A 25,691-nucleotide genomic window follows, 5' to 3' on the forward strand; every position below is an offset into this window, starting at 1 on the left:
ACTGGGCGATCTTAGCACTGGCCAAACGGACGACCGTAGTGCTGAAGGTCAGATCGTATGTCTGAGTCGCCAACTCCCCGGTAGTCCGAGGAGAGGCGAGGACAGTACTGTATTTCCCCGCTGGGAATAGCGTGGGCTTCCTACTAGCAAATAGCTTGCAAGCAGCCGAGGTGGAAACTTTCTCTTTGACCCGAATTTCTTGTATACAGCGTTCTTCCTTGTAGATGGGACAGTTGCGGGAGGACGCTGCATGGTCAACCTGATAGTTCATACAACGAGGAGACGGAGGTGGACAGTCACCCTCATGGGCATCCCTGCCACAAGTGACATTTAGGTGCATTAGAACGAGACTGGTGAGGGTGATTAAAACGCTGACACTGGTAGCAGCGCGTAGGTGTCGGGATATAGGGGCGAACAGAAATAGCTTAGTAGCCCACTTTGATGCGCGACGGCAGCTGAACACTATCAAAGGTCAAGAAAAGTGTCCGGGTCGGTACAAGGTCATTGTTGACCTTTTTCATGACCCTATGGACAGCCGTCACGCCCTGCTCAGCGAGGAAAGACTGAATCTCCTCGTCAGTCAATGCATCGAGTGATCTAGTATATACCACACCACGAGATGAATTCAAAGTGCGGTGAGCCTCCACCCGGACAGGGAACGTGTACAGGAGTGTGCCCCGAAGCAGTTTTTGTGCCTGAAAGGCACTCTCAGGTTCTTGTAACAAGGTAACATTACGCAACCTGGTAAAAGACGTGACAGATCCGGCTATGGCATCTACAACCTTCTGGATAACGAAAGGGTTGACAGGAAAAATCCTTTCCGTCCTCAGATCGAGAAACTACGAGGAACTGTGGGGCAAGCGGTAGTACTTTTGTCACTGGTGGCTGGTCAAGTTTCCGTTTTCGGGCATAAGTCGAGAGAGAAGAAGAAGAGAAATCCATTGCGGAGGAATCCCCCATGATTACCAGCATCTCCAATGGAGCGCTCCTTCCTTGTGGGGACCCTCTCAGAGGGCACTCCCGCCTTAGGTGAATGTTTACACCTCAGGTCGACATGGTCGGAGGGTGTCAGCTCAGGCAATCACTCCTCCCTGGGCCTGGCCTTTACCAGGGGGTACGTGCGTGCCTTACTTGTCTACCCAGGGCGGGGAATTACGTGTTAGCCCGTCACCAGCTACGCATGCGAACGTGTGGGTTGGCCTTCAGGCACGCACATGGAAGAAGGAAGAAGGGGAAAAAGAAGGGAGAGAGGGAAAGAAAGGACAGACTGTCTCAAACGCCGAGGCAGAGACCAGAGAAGGCAAGGAGAAGGAGGAGGAGGAGGAGGAGGCAAGGAGGAGGAGGAGGCAAGGAGGAGGAGGCAAGGAGGAGGAGGAGGAGGAGGAGGAGGCAAGGAGGAGGAGGAGGAGGCAAGGAGAAGGAGAAGGAGGCAAGGAGAAGGAGAAGGAGGCAAGGAGAAGGAGAAGGAGGCAAGGAGAAGGAGAAGGAGGCAAGGAGAAGGAGAAGGGGAAGGAGGCAAGTGGAAGGAGGCAAGGGAAAAAGCAAGTAAGACAGTGAGATGGAGAAGTACAAAGAGAGGAACCAACCAAAGGAAGGAAGAAACCAGAAGAAGTGAAAAACCAAAATGACCGCAAATATAGGTCGTGGAACCGTCCATCTCCGGACACAGGTGCTAACTACCCCCTTGAGGGGGAGGGACTCCTTTTAGTCCCCTCTTACGACAGGCAGGAATACCTCGGGTCTATTCTAACCACCGGACCCGCAGGGGGGGGGGGGGATATAAGATGAACAACAACAAAAGCAAAACGAGGATCATGGAATGTAGTTGAATTAAGTCGGGTGATGCTGAGGGAATTAGATTAGGAAATGAGACAAAGTAGTAAAGGAGAGAAATTTGCCAACATCGAGTATTGATTTAAGTGTCAGGAAGTCATTTCTGAAAGTATTTGTATGGAGTGTAGCCATGTATGGAAGTGAAACATGGACAATAAATAGTTTGGACAAGAAGAGAATAGAAGCTTTCGAAATTTGGTGCTACAGAAGAATGCTGAAGATTAGATGGGTAGGTCACATAACTAATGAGGAGGTATTGAATAGGATTGGGGAGAAGAGAAATTTGTGGCACAACTTGACTAGAAGAAGGGATCAGTTGGTAGGACATGTTCTGAGGCATCAAGGGATCACCAATTTAGTATTGGAGGGCAGCGTGGAGGGTAAAAATCGTAGGAGACCAAGAGATGAATACACTAAGCAGATTCAGAAGGGTGTGGGCTGCAGTACGTACTGGGAGACGAAGAAGCTTGCACAGGATAGAGTAGCATGGAGAGCTGCATCAAACCAGTCTCCGGACTGAAGACCACAACAACATAAAAACCTCAATAACAGGGGAGCCAGAACAGATGGCAAGACCATTGTTCAGCTTCAACTGACAGCTCCTTCTGTTACAAATGATCATTTGAAAGAGTCTATTAGAAGTGTGTCAGGTTGCTGGTAATTTTGTACGGGACCCCTGTCATGAATTTCAGTACCATGACCAGTATCCAAACTGTGTCATATGCAACTGTAAGGATACAGCTGAGGTTTTCAATTTTTTTTTTTTTTTTTTTTTTTTTTTTTTGCCCCCCTGTAGCCTACTTCTACCTGCATGAACCGTCGTTTATGAGAAAACTTGACCCGAGAAGCTTTGATGAGGACAAAGCCCTGCCTGGCCAGTTGGGATACATTTAAGCATATCATGCCTGATTATGTTATAAAATAATCTTCCCACAAGTTTTTTAATCATGCTGAGCATGGTATATAGTCTTACAGGGAATCAAACAATGGAAAATCCAGGATGGAATGTAACAATACTACAAAAAGGATAGTTGCTACTCACCATATGGCGGAGAAGCTGAGTCGCAGATAGGCACAACGAAAAGACTGTCTTTTTGTTGTGCATATCTGTGACTTAGCATCTCTGCTATATGGCGAGTAGCAACTATTCTTTTCATAGTATGTTTTACAGGGAATCATTTATTTTCCCTGGTTTTAAGATGGCAATGATCTTAGCTCTCTTGAGCTCATGGAGAACACTGACTGTCTGCAATGTACTGGTGAAAAACGTGGCAAGCCACTTTCTTGTATAGTTACCAAAACGTACAAGAAATTCGGTATGAATGCCACTGAACCTAGGCACTTATCCTAATTTCATTTTCTGAGGAGTTACCACAATTTCTTCCATGTGAAGGGGACCAAGTTATTGGTTTCTGTGCTGAAGGCTGCATTGGTGGCCTCGAGTTGTTCTATAACCTTAATTGTGTGCCCTCAATCTTGTGGAGTCATGAGGTTGACACAATATTATCAGTGAATTGATTTGATTATACAGAGTCACATACACATTGCAGTGGCTTTTGTGCTGAGGGACAACTAATATTGTGGGAAACCTTTTCTTCTTTCGTCTTGTAAACAGTTTAGCCAGAGCTTGATTTGATGCTACGCACCAGTACCCCATATCAGAACCTCTGACAAAAATTAATCATAACCGCAGATTTTGAGATGTGGTACGTTAGAACTTTATTTTTTATTGGTACAAATGTTGTAGTCACACTTTAAAAATGCTCAGAAAATCTTTAAAATAACATTTTACGAAGCCTATATTTCAATGAAGTCTAGATTTTAAACCCCTCCCACTCCTCCCCAGAAGACACAGTACCGGAAAGTCTATTTTTTACAAATCGAACACTGAGTTTATAACTTCATTAGTACTGAAGCAACAATATTCTTCAGCCCAACATTGCTCATGAAAACGTCAATGAAATGTATACAAATAGTGTACTCCATTTCATTTTTCTCTTTATAGCAGTTTAAGAAAGTGGGAATGGGAAAAGAAACTACTTCTGCCAGCATACTTCCCTAACAGCAGTCCTACTGTAAAAAATGTGAACTAACAGTAGTTCTTGCCTGACTGAATAAAGGTGTTGGAATGAATTAACTGTGGCTTTACTTTTTTGGCTCTTAGCCTCGGAAAACTACCTAAGTGCTCAATTAAGATAATTGAATAAGGCTTTGGACACAGTTCTGTCAAATGGAAGAGGAACACAGTTCTGTCAAATGGAAGAGCTTCTCAAATCACAAAGTACCTGAATCTCACTCTTTTGATCTAGACTTCAAGCACCTTTGTTTCATTCCCCGTAATACAGTCTACACTTTCTACTTTATGACTTAGTTCACTACTGTTCATTCTCTGCAGGATTTACATCGTACCTCATCTGCAAATCGAGACAAATCTTATAGACAGGCAATGGATGATATCTTTAAAAAACAGTTAGCATGACATATTAATACTCACCTTAACTTAAGGCCCTTGTTGGTACGCGTGTTACCCAGCTGGTATACTTTCCCGGTTTCGCATACACCACTAACTTCACAAACCTGAAATCAGATAAGCCGACTTAATGAAAATTGACATATTAAATAAAACTTTTAACACACATTAAATGCATTAACATCACAATATGCATGCTTATCTATTATTATCAAATGCAGGAAGTATAATTCAGTGGACAGGATGACAGCTGAAAATAGAAACTAAACTTTTGGAGCTGATGGTTATCTGTTCAAAAACAAAGGGGGAGGGGGTGACAGAAACAAAATGAAACTGAAATACAGCATAAGAACGTACTACCTCACAGAATACCAGATAGGAAGACAGACTTAAAAGTTTTGGCAATAGAATCTTCGATTAAAAATTCAAAATTTAGTGCTCACTTTACTGCACTGCTGTCGAAGTGAATTCTGCACTTTTGTATAAAGTAAGTACATTCTGCAAACAAAATAATGCCTACGATAGGTCCATTTCTAATAAAGAAATCATATCTACAGATAGTTCTCTTAGAACTGAGCCTGGAACACTTTGTGGACCGATTGTAAGCTTCAGTTATAACTATCTCTCTCAATTCATGCAAAACTCACCGTAACGACATTATTTGAATTTTAAAAAAATCAGTTTCACATTGAAACAACAACAACATATGGCAGACTGAATTAAACGCAGAAATATTTGTGGAATATCAGAAGCTACCATAGAATGTGTGTGTATGATGAGAACTGGGATTTCAAGTGTGTATTTTTGTTATTTTGTGTTTCTTTCCCCCAATTTGTCTTACCCTTTTCTTACCACTGTTGCACTCTTTATTTCTTCGCATCTGATATAACTATCTCCGCTCAACAAATTTTTTGAAGCCTATCAAGAAGCTTTTTCCAAGAGAAAGGTGTTCCGCTAGGTTACTTCTGGCTCGTGTTCAGTAACTCAATTATTTTCTCTACTGCACTGTTCATATTCTTCTTACTCTTGTACTTACTTACTTCCCCATATTCCTAAATCCCAAGCTTCAAAATCTTCAGCTATTTCTTCTGGCGCTAAGTTCTGCCTGAGCTGCTGCTGTTACAAGTAGATGGGATATTCTAGAGCAGGGAAACATCTACTCTAACTTACAGAAACAACTGTTAAAGAAAAAGATATTTGAACCAAACCAAAAATAAACTGGGCAAGAAGTTCATCATTACAAAACTGTTGAAGGTTTGGCTGTGTAGTGTTTGATGTACATTTACATACATAATATGAACTGAAAACTAGTGATTTCTCAGTGTCGGACAATGCTGTTGTATACCAAAGACATATTACTCCCTTACATTTTAATGGTTCATTGGAATGCATCAAAAGTTGATTCCATACCTGCTTGACATTTGTGCTCTGTATACAATACCCAGTCCTGAATATTCACTCTTGATAATGAGCAAACAAGGACTCAGACAACTGAGACCAGAGCATGGACATAATTAGTTCAGGCATTTTTCGAATGATCATTCATGTTTGATAGATTTAAATATTTTGTGACATCATCTATTTCAATATGAGGTGCTTTCCTTTCTACTGTTTGTGATGGAATCCTGGACAGTAAAGAACAGTGACCTGAAAAAAGTTGGAAGCAATCGAAATGCGATGCCACAGGAAAGGTAATTAGAATATCACAGGTAGACAAGGATTACAGTTTTGAATTTACCTGGGCAGCATCTTAAGAGGGTTAAAAAGTGTGTTTCACAATGTGATGGAAGTCACGGAAAGCTGATCTCATAATGAGAGGATGAGATGATATTCCATGGTAGAAAGCTGGTAACTGTCGTCCAGGCTGGAAAATAGCTTCAAGACTGGAAAGCAAATCTGGCAACTTCACATTACTTCAATAGGTTGCCAAGAAAATCAAAATTCTGCGGTGGCCATCTATACTCTTACATGGTAGTGATGCACAAGGAAATTGTTTCAGATGTTTTGTTTCTTAAAATGAGTATATCTACAGAAAAAAATCTCTTATCCTTCAAGGAATTTCCTCCCAAAAACATATCATTAACTTTAAAAAGTTTTGCAGCTTGAATAAATAATGTGTAGTCTGCTTGGAGAATTATCGCAGAATTCTCTATAGACAGATGGCATTTGGTGAATTAGTCCACTGCTGATAAGCTAATATCTACGATTAGGTCCAGCTATAACACCAGAAAGTTAAGACATACAAATTACAGTTACCAGTGTGTACAATGACTGTCTAATATACACAAACATACTGTTAACAGCAATGTGAAATGTTAGATACTGAAGACTGAGCGTATTATTTGAAGCAGTAACCAAGTCACTACTTTTGAGATGGAGTTATGATTAACTTATTATTGCCTGTATCATCTTATTAATTTTCCTAAAATACTTTTTTGCTTACTTTATCTTCACTTAACCGGAACATAATGCCTTCATTTGAGACTCCGTAAGTTATTATCATTATTTCACACTGCTGTCATTTCTGTGCTGTAAATTTAGTGCATGTAATTATATTACCCACTTCAACTATAATGTGGAGAGAAAAAAAGAAAAAAAAGTTCTACAGCAACTGGTACAAGCTAATAATGATCCTTGATGTGACTGTCATGGCGTGAGATATCCATTTTGTTTGCAGCGCTGCTGACAATGCAACATCATCCAATGCCAGCAGTGTTCTGGTGCTGAGTGAAGCTGATGCAGTGTCAAGCTGCACTACTATTACCTCATGGAAGTTATTTCTAAGACTGTGTACCACGGAAAGCAGTTTAGACTTCATTTAGTGCCGAATCACAATTTTAGAAACTGCATCAGTTGTCATGGGGAGATGCGTCAAATTTGGTGAAATATATAGCTAAAGTGTGTCCTGGATACAGCAAAATCTGCACGCACGAATCATGGAATTGTCGATGAAGATCTGGATCAGGAGTAAGGTATGCTAAATTACTGTCAGTTTTTTATTAACTCTTTGTCATTGTTGCAAATACTGTAAACAAAATGGACATCTGGCACCATGACAGTGACACGCTTGAACATTGCTGGTGCTGTCAATGCTGTGCACAGAATCAATATCTCTCACACCATGACAGTTTTGCACTATGTATACCAATTGCAATGGACATTGGAAATTATCAAAAGGTGTATAAAAACAATAAGCTTTGTTGTCATTGAGTGCAATGCAAATTCCAAAACTGACTGAAGAAAGATCTATTTACAATGAACCTTTGTACAGATCTTATGCTTACATAAGTTAATAATTAATGTGTTGTATACTCACTCTGTACACTGGTTTGCCATTATTATTTCCAATTCCTATCCTAACAAAACATCCAGTTACTACTCTAGTGAAGAAGGGTAAATGGACAAACCTGAAAAAGAGAATTCCCATGTTCACTGAACCTTTTGAAGTATGTGTGTTAAACATTGACTTAATGCCTACACATCTTATCAAATAAAAACAGAAAAACAACAAAATGAAACTGCAAAATTAGTACCCAGTTTACCAAGAGTAATGAATATGCTGCTCATTCAAAGAAAGCAACTTTTTTTATACCATCTTGTATACTGTTAGCACTGATATGTATGGGAGTACTTTAATGAAGTAGATTAGTGGTCTCTAAAGGAAGAAAGTGCTCTAAGAAATGATGTCTCAATACAGAGCTCCCAGGATGTGTAGTAGCACATTTTTAGCAGCTATAACTTAAAAAGTTTGTGCACTGCACTAAATTAAGTGCCCACCCCCCTTTCTTTCTGGCAGTAAAGAACAACTAGTTTTCTTTTTTACGTCATTTTGTTATTTTAAGATCTCCAATCAATAGCAGATACGAGCAGGGATTGTGGCCATTGTGAGATCATGGACACAGAAAATAAAGACAACTCTTTCAGCCACAAAATGGCCTTGCATGAAGCTCACTATGCTTTCCACAGTCAGATCCTGGTGAAAAATTATTAGAAAATTCTGGTCAATGAACTATTGCACACCTTTCATCCAACCTCTCATGGATGAGTCTTGTATAGAAACTGGAAACAGGAGATAGATAACCAAAATATTTAACTCCATCTTTAACACTTTCGCTGCTACAGACAAGCTCCTTACATCCCATGCTTAGGCTGCTTTTGTTACGGCTGTACTGCTTGTCAAATGTTGGTGCCTGTGCTGAGATAAGTCATTCTGTTTGACATAAAATACTTACCATCCGACTTTTTGAGAACTATTAGGTGTTGTCAACTACTAACCAAGATTTGATTATATGGAGTACCTTCACAGATACATAACAGACTTAATGATCTTTTAAAGAAAGAACTAAGTATGTTTTAATGGGCAGCAAATATTCTACATAGATGAAAGTAACATCAAGCAAGCCTCAAGGAAGTGATATGTGACTTCCAATGTGCTTAACACAAATAAAGAACTTATCAGATACATTCAGCAGCACCATTATAATGTTCGCTGCCATTGCAGCTGTGTACAAAAAAGTATTATCACTGGACAATTGTACAGAATACCAGAAAGAGTTGGGCAAAATATCTGTGGTGTATTACATAGCACCTCTCTTTACACGTGGATAAGTGCAAGAACGTCTGTAACCAAGAGAAAGGACCTGATAGTATTTAATTATAAAATTAGTGGTGAACAACTGGGGTAAGTCAAACCGTGTAAGTATTTAGCAGTAATAGTTAGAAATGATATGGCATGGGATGATCACACAAAATCAGCAGTAGGCAAGTTGAATGGAAAAGTTAAATTTATTGAAAGCTTTCTGGGAAAGTATGGTACATCTATAAAATAAGTCACACGTAAGATGCTACTGCAACTAATCCTAGGGCACTATATGGGCAGAAAAGAAAATATCAAATGAACTGAGAAACACACTGCTAGGATCAAAGTAAGTTTGTGTAGCCCATATGAAAGCTTAAGAATAGAGGCTCGGAAAACATAAATGGAAGTTTTTGGAAAAAAGATGACATTATTCTTATACAAATATGTAGGGCAAATTTAGAGAACTGGTATTTTAGAAGACCGTGTGTCAATTTTGCTGCCATCATTGTGTATCTAATGTAGAGGTAACAAGAATAAAATACGAGAGCTCAGGAAGCATGTTAGCACGGGATTTGGGAAGGCATGTCAGTCTGGAATCACATCTGGCTGGTGGACGGATGACGAGGGCTGGTGTGTAGGCCAGCCTGGATGTGGCTTTTAGGCAGTTTCCTACATTTGACTATATGAATACTGGACTAGTACCAATGGCCTGAATCAGTTACAAGACTTGCAAAAACAAGTTCTTGGTTTCACATTGATAACACGGATGGGGCACCAGGGAAGGGAAGGATGTCGACATGAAGGGCATCCAGCCACCTTATATCACTAACAATGTCAAATTGAGATTAAAATGCGGACGCTGTGAAGATATGAGGTGAAGGCAAGGAAAGAGAAGAGGAGGAAGAATAACTTCTCTCTCAATCAATAAACAAATGGAATATGACAAATTTACTAACACTGGTACGAAGTAGCCTCCACCATGCAGTATACTGTAGTTTATGTCAGTTTCAATGGCAGGAAAAAATGTGACACCCTCAAGGACTGTATTCAGTGGCATCAGGTTATATATGTGCATACTGAGTCAGTCAAACCACTTTAGAAGTAGTGCGAAGGATCTCGTGTAGGATGTCCCTAATTTCAGACATGACAATAGGTAATCAAAGCCCTGACAGAGGATGTGGTTCAGTTGTTCTAGTTTGCATAGTAGAGGTTGGCAAAGGGGCAACTCCTTTCATTGTGGGAAATCTGTTTGAGGACTAGGTCTGAGGGTTAGTCCTTGTCTGTGAAGGCCTTGCTGAGACCATCAGCATATGGGGCAAGTGGGGTTCTTGTCACTGCAGATCTGTCGTACCTGGGTGGCCGGGCTGTATGCAAGGTATTTTTTGGCGTGAAAGGAATTACAGCTGTTGAAATGCTGGTATTGTTGTTGGTTGGTCAGTTTCATGTGGACAGAGGCATGGATGGAGCCATCAGGGAAGAGTTGGTAGAGGTAGGTGGTACACAGGGTTGACAAGGACCAAGTGAAGCCAATGGGAGAGAGGTGATTGAAGCTGTGAAGGTATGAAGATAGGATATCTGTTTGTATACCTTCCCTTCAAAGGAGAAATAATTGTGGACCAAGATAAAGTTACTAAGGTGTATGAGGAATGGAGTAGTGGGTTTGGAGTCTGAAGGACATTAAAAAAGGTAGTGCTCAATAGCACTAAGATGATGGGCATGAGGTATGCTGGCGTATAAGAAAGTGGCATCAACAGTGATGAGTAGGGATCGAGGATGTAAATGGACGGGAATGGTGCAGCATCGATGAAGGAAGTAGTTGGTCTCTTTTATGTGGGAGGCTAGATCACAGGTAGCTGGTTGGAAGTGTAAGTCAATGAGGGCCGAAATTCTTTAAGTGGGGGCACAACAACCAGCTATGATGGGGTGTCCAGGATTGTTAGGTTTGTGGATTTTGGGGAGTATGCAGAAGGTGGGTGCACAAGGTCTCATAGGTGTGAGGAGGTTGGGTTGGGTTGTTTGGGGGAAGAGACCAAACAGCGGCGTCATCGGTCTCATCAGATTAGGGAAGGACGGGGAAGGAAGTCGGCCATGCCCTTTCAAAGGAACCATCCCAGCATTTGCCTGGAGCGATTTCGGGAAATCACAGAAAACCTAAATCAGGATGGTCGGACCCGGGATTGAACAGTCGTCCTCCTGAATGCGAGTCCAGTGTGCTAACCACTGCGCCACCTTGCTCGGTAGGTGTGAGGAGGGAAATGGATTCAGCGCAGAGGTTCTGGGAATGGCCTGAGGCTTTAAGTAGGCATTGGATATTATGCTGGACTTCGGAGGTGGTATCACTCTGGGAGAGTTTGTAGGTGGAGGAGGTGCATAACTGGCAGATGCCTTCCACCAGGTAGTCACTGCAATTCATAACAACAGTGCTGGAACCTTTGTTTGCAGGTAGGATGATTAGGTCAGCATTTGTTTTGAGGCTGTGCATGGTTGTTCTTTATTCCACTAAAAGGTTGGTGATCTGAGGAGAAGGATGGTGATGCCTCTCTCCACCATTCCCAACCCTGGATCCCTAATCGTCACTGTTGATGCTAATACCCTTAACACCAACATCCCCATGACCATGGCCTCATCACTATTGAATACTATTTCTCAACATCCTTCCAACTCTAAACCCACTACCTCATTCCTCATACACCTTATCCACTCTATTCTAACTCACAGCTACCTCTCCTTTGAAGGTAAGGTATACAAACAAATCTTCGGCATGGCCATGGGCACCTGAATGGAACCCTAAGTCACCCTGTTTATAGGATATCTAAAGGAGACCTCCCTTGCCTCCCAAACTACCAAACCCCTTGTCTGGTTCAGGTTCATTGATGATATATTCATGAACTAGACTCAGGGCCAAGACACTCTTGTCTTCATTCCTTCACAACCTCAACACCTTCTCTTCCACCCACTTCACCTGGCCCCCCTCAATCCAGCATGCCACCTTCCTGGATGTTGACCTCTGCCTCTCTGATGGCTCTGTCCAGACTTTTGTGCACATTAAACTTGCCAATCAATGACAGTATCTGTATTTAGACAGCTGTCATCTCTTCCAAACCAAAAAAATCCCCCAGGGATTGCATATCTGCAGTGACAAGAACTCCCTTGCCCCATATACTGAGGGTCTCAAAGAGGCCTTCACAGTCAGGCACTATCCTCCAGACCTAGTCCAGAAATAGATCTCCTGTGCCTGTGTCTCCAATTACCTGCCACCCCCAAGAAGTAGTTACAAGGGAGTGCCCCATTTGTCACCCAATACCACCCCAGACTGGAAAAACAGAACAACATCCTTCATCAGGGCTTTGATTATGTATCATCATGCCTTTAAATGAGGGACATCCTACCCAAGATGCTTCTCACCCCTACTAAGGTGGTGGTCTTTCAACCCACCCAACATCCTAGTCCATCCCTATGCCACTCCAAGTCCCAGCCCCTTGCCACAAGGGTCAAATCCCTGTGGAAGACCCAGGTACAACATCTCACTAATCCACCCACCCAGCACGTCCTATTCCAGTCATTACACGCTCATCGTACCTCTTCACTGTGTCATACCAGCTCTGTTGCTATCATTGTACTGTTTTTTTAATATATGCTGTGGCTACCAACCGCATTGCAGCTGAACATAACATGCTTGATTTCAATGACAGCTTCGCTACCTGAACTATCTGGATCCTCCCCTACACCAGAAGCTTTTCTGAACTGCACTGATAGGAGTTAGCCTTACAACACATTCTCCACTCCCTAAATTATCCCAGCCTCAACCTACCGCAACGTACTGTCCCCACACCCTCCTCCCAACAGTTTCCACCCCCCGTTTCCTCCTCCCTATTCTTGTCTCCCATCCTGTTCGTGTGCTGCCCTCTGCAATACACCTGCCCATATCCCCTCCTTCAAACTTTCAGAGCTATAACTACTACATCTTCAATACTGTGAAACAAATCTCTTCTATTCCAAGCTCTTTGCTGTGATATTTTGAAAAAAAGATCAAAACATGAAAAATGTCCTGATAACGTAGTCACTATTTCTACACTTCCAAATACTACTGCATTAACCAATAGTAGACTGGGTAACACACTGGCAAGTGGACCGCTGTGTGGCATGTCTATTACAGGTGCAGATGACAGAGTAGACATTTTGCCTGTGCTTAAACCATTTGACTGAAGTTGTGAAACTGAGTATGATACTTAAGTGACCGATTTATATGCATGTTCTATAGCTGGTTTTGAACATCAGTCTGTTGGAAGATGTCTGCCTCCAGAAAACTTATAATTACTAATAAAAGTTGAGATTACAAATATCAGCACATTTCTTCAAACTTCTTCAGCACAGATTTCATGCATCTGATTCATATTATCACCTGTAACTCATAGTGGACTTTGGCATACATAATAAATTGAACAGTTTCATTGATTATCATTCCCAAAGAGGACATACTTTAATGTAACTTATTGTTATGATGGACAAGACATTTTGTCATGTTAATCAGCCATAGTTGCAAAATACTGACACAAATTATTTACAAAAGAATGGAATGATTGCTAGAAACCATTCTTGGAGTAGATCAGTTTCCATGCTGAAAAAAATGTAGAAACATACTTGGGTTACTGGTATCACAATTTATCATACAAGGTGAAGTTCGAAAAAGGCAAGTGTATTTTTATGGCATTATGAATATGTAGAGGAAGCTTTTGGCACTGTTGATTGCACTACTGCAGCTTTGCAATTCGGAATCAAGCAAAGATGAAACAAAGAGTACAAAAGGTTGTCACAACTTGTATTGAAACCAGGCTGCAGTTACTGGAGTGGAAGGATATGAAAGTGAAGCAGTGGTTGAGAGTGGAGTGATACAGAACTGTAGCTTATCCCTTATGTTACTCCACCTGCATATTGAGCAAACAGTAAAGGAAACCAATGAGAAATCTGGAAAGATAAAAGCCTCCCCCCATGAACCATGGACCTTGCCGTCGGTGGGGAGGCTTGCATGCCTCAGCGATACAGATAGCCGTACCGTAGATGCAATCACAACGGACGGGTATCTGTTGAGAGGCCAGACAAATGCATGGTTCCTGAAGAGGGGCAGCAGCCTTTTCAGTAGTTGCAGGGGCAACAGTCTGGATGATTGACTGATCTGGCCTTGTAACACTAACCAAAACGGCCTTGCTGTGCTGGTACTGCGAACGGCTGAAAGAAAGGGGAAACTACGGCTGTAATTTTTCCCGAGGGCATGCAGCTTTACTGTATGGTTAAATGATGATGGCATCCTCTTGGGTAAAATATTCTGGACGTAAAATAGTCCCCCATTCGGATCTCCGGGCGGGGACTACTCAGGAGGACGTCGTTATCAGCAGAAAGAAAACTGGCGTTCTACGGATCGGAGTGTGGAATGTCAGATCCCCTAATCGGGCAGGTAGGTTAGAAAATTTAAAAAGGGAAATGGATAGGTTAAAGTTAGATATAATGGGAATTAGTGAAGTTCGGTGGCAGGAGGAGCAAGACTCTTGGTCAGGTGAATACAGGGTTATAAATACAAAATCAAACAGGAATAATGCAGGAATAGGTTTAATAAAAAAAAAAGTAAGAATGCGGGTAAGCTACTACAGACAGCATAGTGAACGCATTATTGTGGCCAAGATAGACACGAAGCCCACGCCTACCACAATAGTACAAGTTTATATGCCAACTAGCTCTGCAGATGACGAATAAATTGAACAAAAGTATGATGAAACAAAAGAAATTATTCAGATTGTGAAGGGAGACAAAAATTTAATAGTCATGGGTGACTGGAATTCGGCAGTAGGAAAAGGGAGAGAAGGAAACGTATGAGGTGAATATGGATTGGGGGGAAGAAATGAAAGAGGAAGCCACCTGGTAGAATTTTCCACAGAGCACAAGTTAATCATAGCTAACACTTGGTTCAAGAATCATAAAAGGAGGTTGTATACATGGAAGAAGCCTGGGGATACTGACAAGTTTCAGATAGATTATATAATGGTAAGACAGAGATTTAGGAACCAGGTTTTAAAGTGTAAGACATTTCCAGGGCAGATGTGGATTCTGACCACAATCTATTGGTTATGAACTGTAGATTTAAACTGAAGAAACTGCGAAAAGGTGGGAATTTAAGGAGATGGGACCTGGATAAACTGACTAAATCAGAGGTTGTACAGAGTTTCAAGGAGAGCATAAGGAACAATTGACAGGAAAGGGGGAAAGAAATACAGTAGAAGAAGAATGGATAGCTTTGAGGGATGAAGTAGTGAAGGCAGCAGAGGATAAAGTAGGTAAAAAGACGAGGGCTGCTACAAATCCCTGGGTAACAGAAGAGATAATGAATTTAATTGAGGAAAGGAGAAAATACAAAAATGCAGTAAATGAAGCAGGCAAAAAGGAATACAAACGCCTCGAAAATGAGATCAACAGAAAGTGCAAAAGGCTAAGCAGGGATGGCTAGAGGACAAATGTAAGGATGTAGAGGCTTATCTCACGAGGGGTAAGATAGATACTGCCTACAGGAAAATTAAAGAGACCTTTGGAGAAAAGAGAACCACTTGTATGAATATCAAGAGCTCAGATTGAAACCCAGTTCAAAGCAAAGAAGGGAAAGCAGAAAGGTGGAAGGAGTATATAGAGGGTCTATACAAGGGCGATGTACTTGAGGACAATATTATGGAAATGCAAGAGGGTGTAGATGAAATGGGAGATACGATACTGCGTGAAGAGTTTGACAGAGCACTGAAAGACCTGAGTCGAAACAAGGCCCCGGGAGTAGACAACATTCCATTAGAACTACTGACAGCCTTGGGAGAGCCAGTCCTGACAAAACTCTACCATCTGGTGAGCAACATATATGAGACAGGCGAAATGCCCTCAGACTTCAAGAAGAATATAATAATTCCAATCACAAAGAAAGCAGGTGTTGACAGATGTGAAAATTACCGAACTGTCAGTTTAATAAGTCACGGCTGCAAAATACTAACGCGAATTCTTAACAGACGAATGGAAAAACTAGTAGAAGCCGACCTCGGGGAAGATCAGTTGACTGGAACACACTCTTTCAATTTCTGAAGGTGGCACGGGTAAAATACAGGGAGCAAAAGGCCATTTACAATTTGTACAGAAACCAGATGGCAGTTATAAGAGTCGAGGGACATGAAAGGGAAGCAGTGGTTGGGAAGGGAGTGAGACAGGGTTGTAGCCTCTCCCTGATGTTATTCAATCTGTATATTGAGCAAGCAGTGAAGGAAACAAAAGAAAAATTTGGAGTAGGTATTAAAATCCATGGAGAAGAAATAAAAACTTTGAGGTTCGCCGAAGACATTGTAATTCTGTCAGAGACAGCAAAGAACTTGGAAGAGCAGTTGAACGGAATGGATAGTGTCTTGAAAGGAGGATATAAGATGAACAACAACAACAACAACAAAAGCTAAACGAGGATCATGGAATGTAGTCGAATTAAGTCGGGTGATGCTGAGGGAATTAGATTAGGAAATGGGACTCTTAAAGTAGTAAAGGAGTTTTGCTATTTGGGGAGCAAAATAACTGATGATGGTCGAGTAGAGAGCATATAAAAAGTAGACTGGCAATGGCAAGGAAAGCGTTTCTGAAGAAGAGAAATTTGTTAACATCGAGTATAGGTTTAAGTGTCAGGAAGTCGTTTCTGAAAGTATTTGTATGGAGTGTAGCCACGTATGGAAATGAAACATGGACGATAAATAGTTTGGACAAGAAGAGAATAGAAGCTTTCGAAATGTGGTGCTACAGAAGAATGCTGAAGATTAGATGGGTAGGTCACATAACTAATGAGGAGGTATTGAATAGGATTGAGGAGAAGAGAAATTTGTGGCACAACTTGACTAGAAGAAGGGATCAGTTGGTAGGACATGTTCTGAGGCATCAAGGGATCACCAATTTAGTATTGGAGGGCAGCGTGGAGGGTAAAAATCGTAGAAGGAGACCAAGAGATGAATACACTAAGCAGATTCAGAAGGATGCGGGATGCAGTACGTACTGGGAGATGAAGAAGCTTGCACAGGATAGAGTAGCATGGAGAGCTGCATCAAACCAGTCTCAGGACTGAAGACCACAACAACAACAACAACAACAACAACAAAGTTTGAGAAACAAAAATTAAAACTTTGAGGCTTGTCAACAACATTGTTATTCTGTCAGAGATGGCAGAGGATACAGAAGCTACAGTCCAATCAACGAAGGAAAATTGGGGTGGGAGGGAACTCATATAACCACAAACTTTTTTTACAGTGGTAAGGGTGTGTCATGAACAACATACTAAAAATCCCTCTGGTGGGGTATGAGTGTGAGGATGGGGGCATTTAATGGTCGCTTTTCATGTTTTTCTTGAATAACTCAAACTGCAGCTTCTGGTGAAAATGATTCCCAGTACAAAATTACACCACATTAAATTTTGCAAAAAATGCATTTTTCTCTAGGACTCAAGATTTCTGCATTGCAGGGTTGGAAAAATCACATATTACAAAAACCAGTGTTTTAATGGTATAAAATTAATTTTTTACTGTTAAATGAAGTGTGTAAAGAACAAGTATTAAATGTGAATACGACTTCTAAGTGCACCAGAATCATTTTGAGGGGATAAATTATGTTCTGGTGTGTAACAGGGTGGCAGGGATGTTGGTGGAAGGTAGAAACGCAAGGAAAGGTGGGTCACCAGGTTGTGGTTATGCGCTCCCCTCCTCGACAGCTGAAAAGTTGTAAAGTTAGGAGTCAGTTCTTCACTATCTGCCTCACTATATCACAAGATGTTACTACAGGGTGTTTCACAAAGTTAAACCAATCCTCTGCAGCACACATTATAATCAGTGGCAACACAATGTGCAAACATGCATGGTTGGCGGTTATTTTCTACAAATAATACTAATGCAAGAACCACATAGGGACAGAATCTACACAAATCTCTGTCCACTGTTCTGCACTGTTAGAGAGAAAAATCCATATTTAGTATCCTGTACGTCAGCACAAGTATTTTTCCGGGAAAAGCAACCTAACCCACAAGAAGCACTGCTCACTTTTCAGTTTACAGACAAGCTGTACCTCTGCAGTGTTCCCTGTACAGAGTAGACAAAATAACTTCAATGACCAATTTCAGTTTATTTAATGAGTACTTATTGCAGTTGTTAAGCAGGCTTTTATGTGAAATGTGTTTCTATAAACAATGACTGACAAGCGTACAATCTGTAAGTTTGATGTCATGACCTCTGTAGCATTGGTGGTAAAGTGATTGGATTGATAAATGTGGCATCTCATTGCTGTCTATCATTGGCAGTGTACTGTAAAGCTGTGCAATTGTGTTGTCAATTGGTGTGAATTAATGTATGACAAAGTTACTGCACTTCTCTCACCATTAATTGTGTTACTAGTAGAATGCATAATTTTCTTCCATTCAGGAACTGCTGGCACTTCTAGGATGGACTGCACTGAGTGAAGCCACTTACCACTCATCCACACTATACCCCTCTCCCAAGGTGGGTATGAATATGTCTGATGGATCATGTTCAAGCCGCTTGACCTATGTTGAAATATCTGAAGGTCTATAGCACCTATACTCTGTTCATCATAACAATAAACCTATGTAAACATTACACCATGTATTCTTCCACGACTGCTGGAATCTCATTGGATTTCGTTTCATGGGGATTGCAAGCGAAGATGTGACCAGTACTGTCAAGTACGATCATAAGGATGTGTTTTATGCTGTGTTACACATACAAAGACTGAGCGATAAGGCGGGACAACAGCTTTACCGGCACATTAAACTTGTACAGCACTGGCCAGCCAATGCTCCACCTACCCTGCAATGATGTGAGCAGTTGCAGTTAAGATGTAAATAAGAGATGAGCAAAGAAACAATATAGCTTTGAACGTCATTTAATTTTTAAAGAGAATGAAACAGTACTCCGAGAAACTCCAGCACTACCGCAAACTTCTTAGGTGGCCACAAAGGAAGCATAAAATGCACTCGTTCTCATCTGACACAGTATTCTAATTACAAACAAGAGTGATGAAAATTTCTAACTAATACATAGGGTAATTTTTCTGAGGGAACTGTGTGTAAAGCAAAAGCATCTACAGGGATTTCACTGTGCTGTTGAATACTGAAGCCACTGAAGGTATTAATTACAGTCAGTCATCTGGTAATCCCTTAGCCCTTTCCTTACCCGAATCTGATAAATACATTTAAATTCTGGAAGTGTCACCTGCTACGTTGATAATGAGCCCATCAACAACAGAGTCCACAAAGCCAACCAGGTGCCGTATTTTCTCTCCTTGTTTTATGACGAGCTGTTCCATATCCCGCCCGTGTTTGGCAGTGACATGTGAAAAAGCTGCTTGCATTAGTTCCAGTATGTCTGGGAACTTAACAATCTCGTTACTTCTCAGGCCAAATCCCGCAACTTGGCTACAGATCAGTTCTGTTGGGTTCATATTGTAAGGGTACAGTAGCAAATGTAAAAAAGCAGCATTTGTGTGATGTACTCGATGATGTGAAAATGATTGTTTTTCATTTTTCTATCATACTTATTTACCTCTTTGGTATTAAAAGGATAATCCAAATAAAGAGGATTTGGTTTTTCGTTTTTGCCTTAAAAATTAAATTGTTATGTTACCTTAATTTAAGCAACTTTTATGAACAGTCTTTCATAAAACATTGATAATTAAGGATTCGTATGTGAAATGAATACAGGAATTTTGCATCCAATATGTCATTAGAAACAAGAAGACTTGTATTATTCATGAAAAATGATGAAGAGTTTTATAATTACAAGATGTAGGTATTTCAAACTGAACGAGAAACAAAGAATGATACCGGGGAGATATGAACTAAAGAATCATCAGCTGTATTTGGTTAACATTCCATTATGATATCGAGTGCACTACACTTATGATGTGGATTTATGTATCAACTGTACTACATACAGTGACTGGGAAAACTTCAAAACTGATTATCTCCGTAAATTTACGAAAAACATTAACAATAGCCTATTTCTCAGTACTTTTTAACTGTATTCCACATGTGTGTTTCACTACGGAACAGAAAGCAGGCTCAGCCATTTTCATACAATCCGAGTACAATGCCGCAGAGGCTGTGACTGTACCCAATTTTTTAAATAAAAACTGTGTAGCTAATGCGTGATTCAGAAAAACGTTGATGGCTGTTAATACAATTGAATACCTTAAAAAAAGTTTCATTTAACGTAATAATATATCTAATATAGAAGTAGAATCTACTTCCAAGAGTGTAACACCACACGTGTGCTATGGCTTCTGACCAATCATCACGTTTGTGTTTGTTTACATCAGGTTTATTCTTGCAGAGGGAGACAATTTACACCTCTCGGCTTCCTCATACAATGGAAGAGCTGAGGCTTGGATGATGTGTTCAATAACTGTCACGCTGAAAAGCATTCCAGCCAGTGATAGCGAAGACAATGAAATTGACATTGTCGGATACTACTGACAGAATGTTACCTATATTATAGATTCTTCTATGTGTTTAATTACACAGGTGACAGCTCCAGTGATTGAACTTTCTTTACATAATAGCTCACTTAAAAAGTGCAAATAAGCACCCATTTAATAAAATGAAAGTAACCCCACAATATAACCACTGTAGTCACATAAGAGAACTGGGCAGGAAATGCTGGGGGTAAGGTCCATCTGCAAAATGGAAAGTGAGCAGTGCTTGTAGTGGGGGACATTGCCTCTCCTGGAAAAATGCTGGAGATGATGTACAGGATGACTAAGAATTTCCCCTCTATCAGTGCAGAGAATTACACTGACTCTACTCATATGCATTTTATTATTATTATTATTAACAACTCATAATTGTATTCCATGTAGCATTAATGCACTTTATGACAAATAAATGGCCCCACGCAAACCTGTGCAGTGCATCACCAGTGATTCATAAGCTGCATTGCGGAGGTTCAGTATAACTTTGTGAAACATCCTTTGGTTGTTTCTTATGATATAGTGATGAATCACCAGCTTGCTCTTCAGATTGCAGAACTATGAAGGAGGGAAAGCAGAAAAACAATTAGGTGACCTACCTTCCCTCATGCTTCTACTCCACCCCCAGCTGCTCCACCCGTTTACACCCCCAGAACACTATTTATAGCCCAACATGGCGCTGCTGAACTTACATGTGGTACGCACATTTAATAACTGTTCTTAATCCACTTCTTTTAACAATAAACATTAATTTTATACCATTAAAACACCATTTCTCTGGGCCGGAGATAGTGGTCATGTGTGCACAAGTGTGTGTGTGTGTGTGTGTGTGTGTGTGTGTGTGTGTGTGTGTGTGTGTGTGGGGGGGGGGGGGGGGGGGGGTGCGAGCGCGCGCTCCTTTCTGAAGGATCATGTCCGAGAGCTCAAATGTGTAACTCTTTTAGTTGTACTTGTCTGCAACTCAACTTGCCATCTTTACACTGATGCTATTCCAACCTGGACTTTACACTGTTTGATTTTTAATAATCGGCAATTTTCAATCCCCTGCAACTTCGAAACTATTAGTCCTAGACAAAAAATGAATGTGACTTTTTTTCGCAGGCAATTTTAAGATAATTCAATTTTGCACTAGGAAACATTTTTGCTAGAAACCATAATTTTCTAGATATTCCAGAAAAACAAAAATGTGACCTTTACACAGCAAGGGTCCCCCCCACCCTCCCCTTGATGTTCGTACCCCACCGACATGGATTTTTAATATACGACACTCCCTCCTACCACTGTACAAAATTTTGCAGCTACACAATCCCCCCCCCCCCCCCCCCATTCAACCTTTTTTGTTCTGTGGCTGGGCTACTATGCTGTATAGAGTAGATTAAGTCTTGAAAAAGAGGTCACGAGTATCAACAAAAGTAAAAAAGGAAAGGGAGGTGGGAATACAGTGAAGTTGAATTAAATCAAGCAAAGCTGAGGGAATTAGATAAGGACATGAGAAACTAAGGGCCGATTGCTTAAACCGTGCTGACTACAGGTCAATTTTGATGTTAGCTTAGAAATTGAACAGTATTTAGGACTCCATTCTATTGTATAACACTGAACTTTGTTCCAACTAAGGAGATTGGTGTCTAAGTCAGCATGATACATACATAAAATAAATGAAAGGCATCCACTCACCAACAGTCAACTGACGCATGGCACATAGGAACATCGACTGAAAAAAATATTCATATTAACTAGCTTTTGAGTTCTTGCTCTTTCTCCAGCAGAAGAAAATAACATTCTCTCTCTCTCAAACCAAAATGCACACGCACCTGGCCACAGCGAGACAAATTGTTGATTATCGCTAGCAGTTGTCTGGGCAGATAGCAGTGGGGAAGGTGTAGGGAAGGACGCATGAGGCGTGTGTGTTAGTGGGATAGTGTGAGGCATGTCTTTCTGCAGATGACTCAGCAGCTGCACAACAAAATGAAAGGGGGAAGATTACGTGGGAGACACGGAGGGAAGAAAGAAAGGGAGAGGGTGGTGAGGTGTGGGTGAGGTGTGTGTGAGGTGAGTGTGAGGTGAGGTAAGACACTGGGAAACAGGTTAGCTGAAGTTCAGGGCTAGAGGATTGCGAAAACACTGTATTATGCTGGAGATACAGTTCTCACCTATGCACTTCAGAGAAACTAGTGCTGGAAGGGTGTATGTAAATGGCTCAGATGGTGAAGCAGCTCTTGCAGTCATTTATGTTGTTGCATGCAGCATGTTTGGTTACTGGATAGCCAAATTTGCAGTTTGCCACTGTTTGGTAGTGGGCATTCCTGAGAGCAGACAGTCTGCTTCCTCTCCTCCCCCTACCTCCCATATGCTCTACACTTTGAACTCTCTTTCTCTTGTTGTGCAGCCACCAAGTGATCTGTGGCAAGACCGGCACCACACTATCCCACTAACACTTCCTCGCCTTGAGCGTCCTTCCCTACCCCTTCCACATCGCCTCCTGCCCAGACAATAGCTATTGATAACAAACAGTCATCTGTGGCCACAGGCATGGTGTGTGTGTGTGTGTGTGTGTGTGTGTGTGTGTGTGTGTGTGTGAATCTGTGTATACTTCTACTAAGGTAAGAGCAAAAGCTCAAACACTGGTATAAATACTGTTTTCTGTTGTGTGTTTCTATGTCACACACATCAGCCAGCTGCAGGTGTGTAGTTGCCTAGTTCCTTTTACATATTATTCCATCCACGAATTGCCATTGTTGTTAGCACGAAACACGCTTAGCAACACGGCTAAAACTTGCTAGTGACAATTATTGTGCTCTGACAACAAATACGAACCGTATATCATAAGAACACAGTATTTATCAAGGAAAATGTCACATTATAAAGGTGGAGGAAAATAAACAGAGATAGGAGTGATCTTGAAATTGCTCCCCATGCAAAAAAATCTGTTGCTGGAAATCATACTAGACCAAAATGTAGGCACAACACAATGCAAAAACCAGATAAATTTACTAAGGCCAACAAGGAAATTGCATAAATGCTTTTATGGAGATACACTGTTAAATTCAACACTCATTGCGTTGTGATTCCTGTTAGCTTCATTTTCTGTTAATACTGGAATTTCTTTGTAGACATATTTTCATCCCAAAGTTATATGCAGTACTTTGAATACATTTTAATACGCGCTGATTAACATCTGCGGCTGAGACTGATCATTGTGGCCATCATTCCTTCTCATGCAATCCTCTCGTCAGTCTCTGTTATCTGTCTTTTTCAAACTATCATTGTTGTCATCTGTCTTTTTCAAACTATCATCTGTTTTCTACCTTTTGTGCTAGTGGTCCCATCATTTATTTGTCTCCAACATCCAGATTAATCAACACTTTGCCCCTACATCTTTTTTTGTACCACTTTTTATGCACTTAGACAGGCCTTTTGTTTTTTGTGAATTTGCATATAACAATTCCACTGTTATTTACAAATTTAGCTACAGTTCACTACACTGCAGGGCCTTCTCCCGAGTGTCTTGTCGATTTATTTGCAAATTTGACAGTTTTTTTTTCTTTCCTACCCTCCACTTACCCTGTTCTTCTTTAATGTTTTGTGTGTGTGTTTTTCACCAAACCACTCTGATCAACTTTTACTGCCATCCCCTGCATTTCTTTATCTCTTGTGACTTTCTGTCTGATCAGTTTTTAAAATGTTGTCTCCTTTCACGACCTTCCCCTATCTTTTTTTTCTTTTTCCCCCCAAACAGTTGCACCATCAATCACCACTGCTCTCCTACAAAACGATCTTGGCCAACCTCCTTAATATCCCACAGCTTTCACAACTGCCTCCCAGACCAGTAATAACTCAATCACAAGAACCAGTCACAACAGTACAGTAACTCTCGTCTAAAGCACACTACCCTCCTGAATCATCTGTAATATGCAAGGGTCTCACTTTCAGCTCTAAACCTGCATTTATCAATGCTGCTTTGGTGAAGGACCTTTTTTTATTTACACATAATGTCAACTAACCTGTCTTCTACAGAATTCCAGGCTCTACGTTCCCTAAAAGCTGATGACTCCATCATTATCCTTCCAGGAGACAATGGCTCTTCCACAGTGGTACTTGACAGACAGGAGTATGCTAGTGAAGGTCTGTGCCAGCTGTCCGACACCTCTACATACAGCATCTGCCATCAAGATCCCATCCCTGTGATTAAACTGACCTGCAGTCCCTCCTAAAAATCTCCGGCACCTCACATGGACTTGCACCTCAGTCCATAGAACTTCTTATCCCACCCAATCCATGCACCCCCAACTTTTACCTTCTTCCTATGTGATCCACAAACCCAATCATCCTGGCCATCCTACAGTTGCTGGCTTCAAAGCACCCACAAAATGTACGTCTGACTTAGTTGATCAGCACCTGCAACCCATAGCACAAAGACTTCCCTTCCATATTAAAGATACCATCCATTTCCTAGATCGCCTGAAATCCGTGCCCATCCCACTCCCACCACTCACCTTGCTTGTCACCACTGATGCCATCTCCCTCTACACCAATATCCCCATGTACATTGTCTGTCTGCTGCTCAATATTCCCTCAGTCAACACCCGCCTGATTCCAAACCTATGACATTCTTCTGACCTTAATCAACTTTATACCTTGCACAGGATAGAGTAGCATGGAGAGCTGCATCAAACCAGTCTCAGGACTGAAGACCACAACAACAACAACAACCTACCAACAACTGCTTCACCTCTGACAGCAGACATACAAACAGATCAGAGGTACGGCCATGGGAACCAGGATGGCTCCTCCCTATGCCAACCTCTCATGGGTCGCTTGGCAGGGGTTTCCTTGGATCCATAAGCCTTCAGCCCCTGGTTTGGTTTAGATACGACATCATTGCCATATGGAGTAATAGTGAGGCTGGAATCTCTAAGTATCTTCCCCCAATTAGATTTAACATGGTCCTATTCAGAATCCCATGGCACTTTCCTTGATGCTGATCTCATCCTCACAAAAGGCCTGCTACACACTTCCATCCACATTAAAACTGCTAACAAACAACAGTACTTACATTCTGACAGTTGTCAACCTTTCCACGCCACATGTTCGGAGCCTTGGCACTCGAGGCAAACATATTTGTTCGGATGCAGACTCTTTACAGTAATACGCAAGCACTCTCCCCTCAGACTTCACTGGATGTAATTATCACAACAGGCTAATTCAAAAGCAGTTTTCCCAGGCCATCACATCCAATCCTGGTACTGCTGATCCTTCCAAAAAACAACCTTGGAGCACACC

General features: G+C 41.3%; 1 protein-coding gene across 1 annotated transcript in view; it reads right to left on the reverse strand.

The window, feature by feature from the left end:
- Positions 1–25,691, reverse strand: part of LOC124774914 (RNA polymerase-associated protein RTF1 homolog) — a 127,931-nt gene that overhangs the window by 75,015 nt on the left and 27,225 nt on the right. The window contains exons 7-8 of the mRNA XM_047249589.1: positions 7,620–7,710; positions 4,328–4,410 (exon numbers count right to left, since the gene is read on the reverse strand). Of these exons, the coding sequence (XP_047105545.1) occupies positions 4,328–4,410; positions 7,620–7,710 (174 nt within the window). The remainder of the gene's footprint in view (positions 1–4,327; positions 4,411–7,619; positions 7,711–25,691) is intronic.

Source organism: Schistocerca piceifrons, chromosome 2, assembly GCF_021461385.2.
Source record: "Schistocerca piceifrons isolate TAMUIC-IGC-003096 chromosome 2, iqSchPice1.1, whole genome shotgun sequence".
NCBI classification, from domain to species: Eukaryota; Metazoa; Arthropoda; class Insecta; order Orthoptera; family Acrididae; genus Schistocerca; species Schistocerca piceifrons.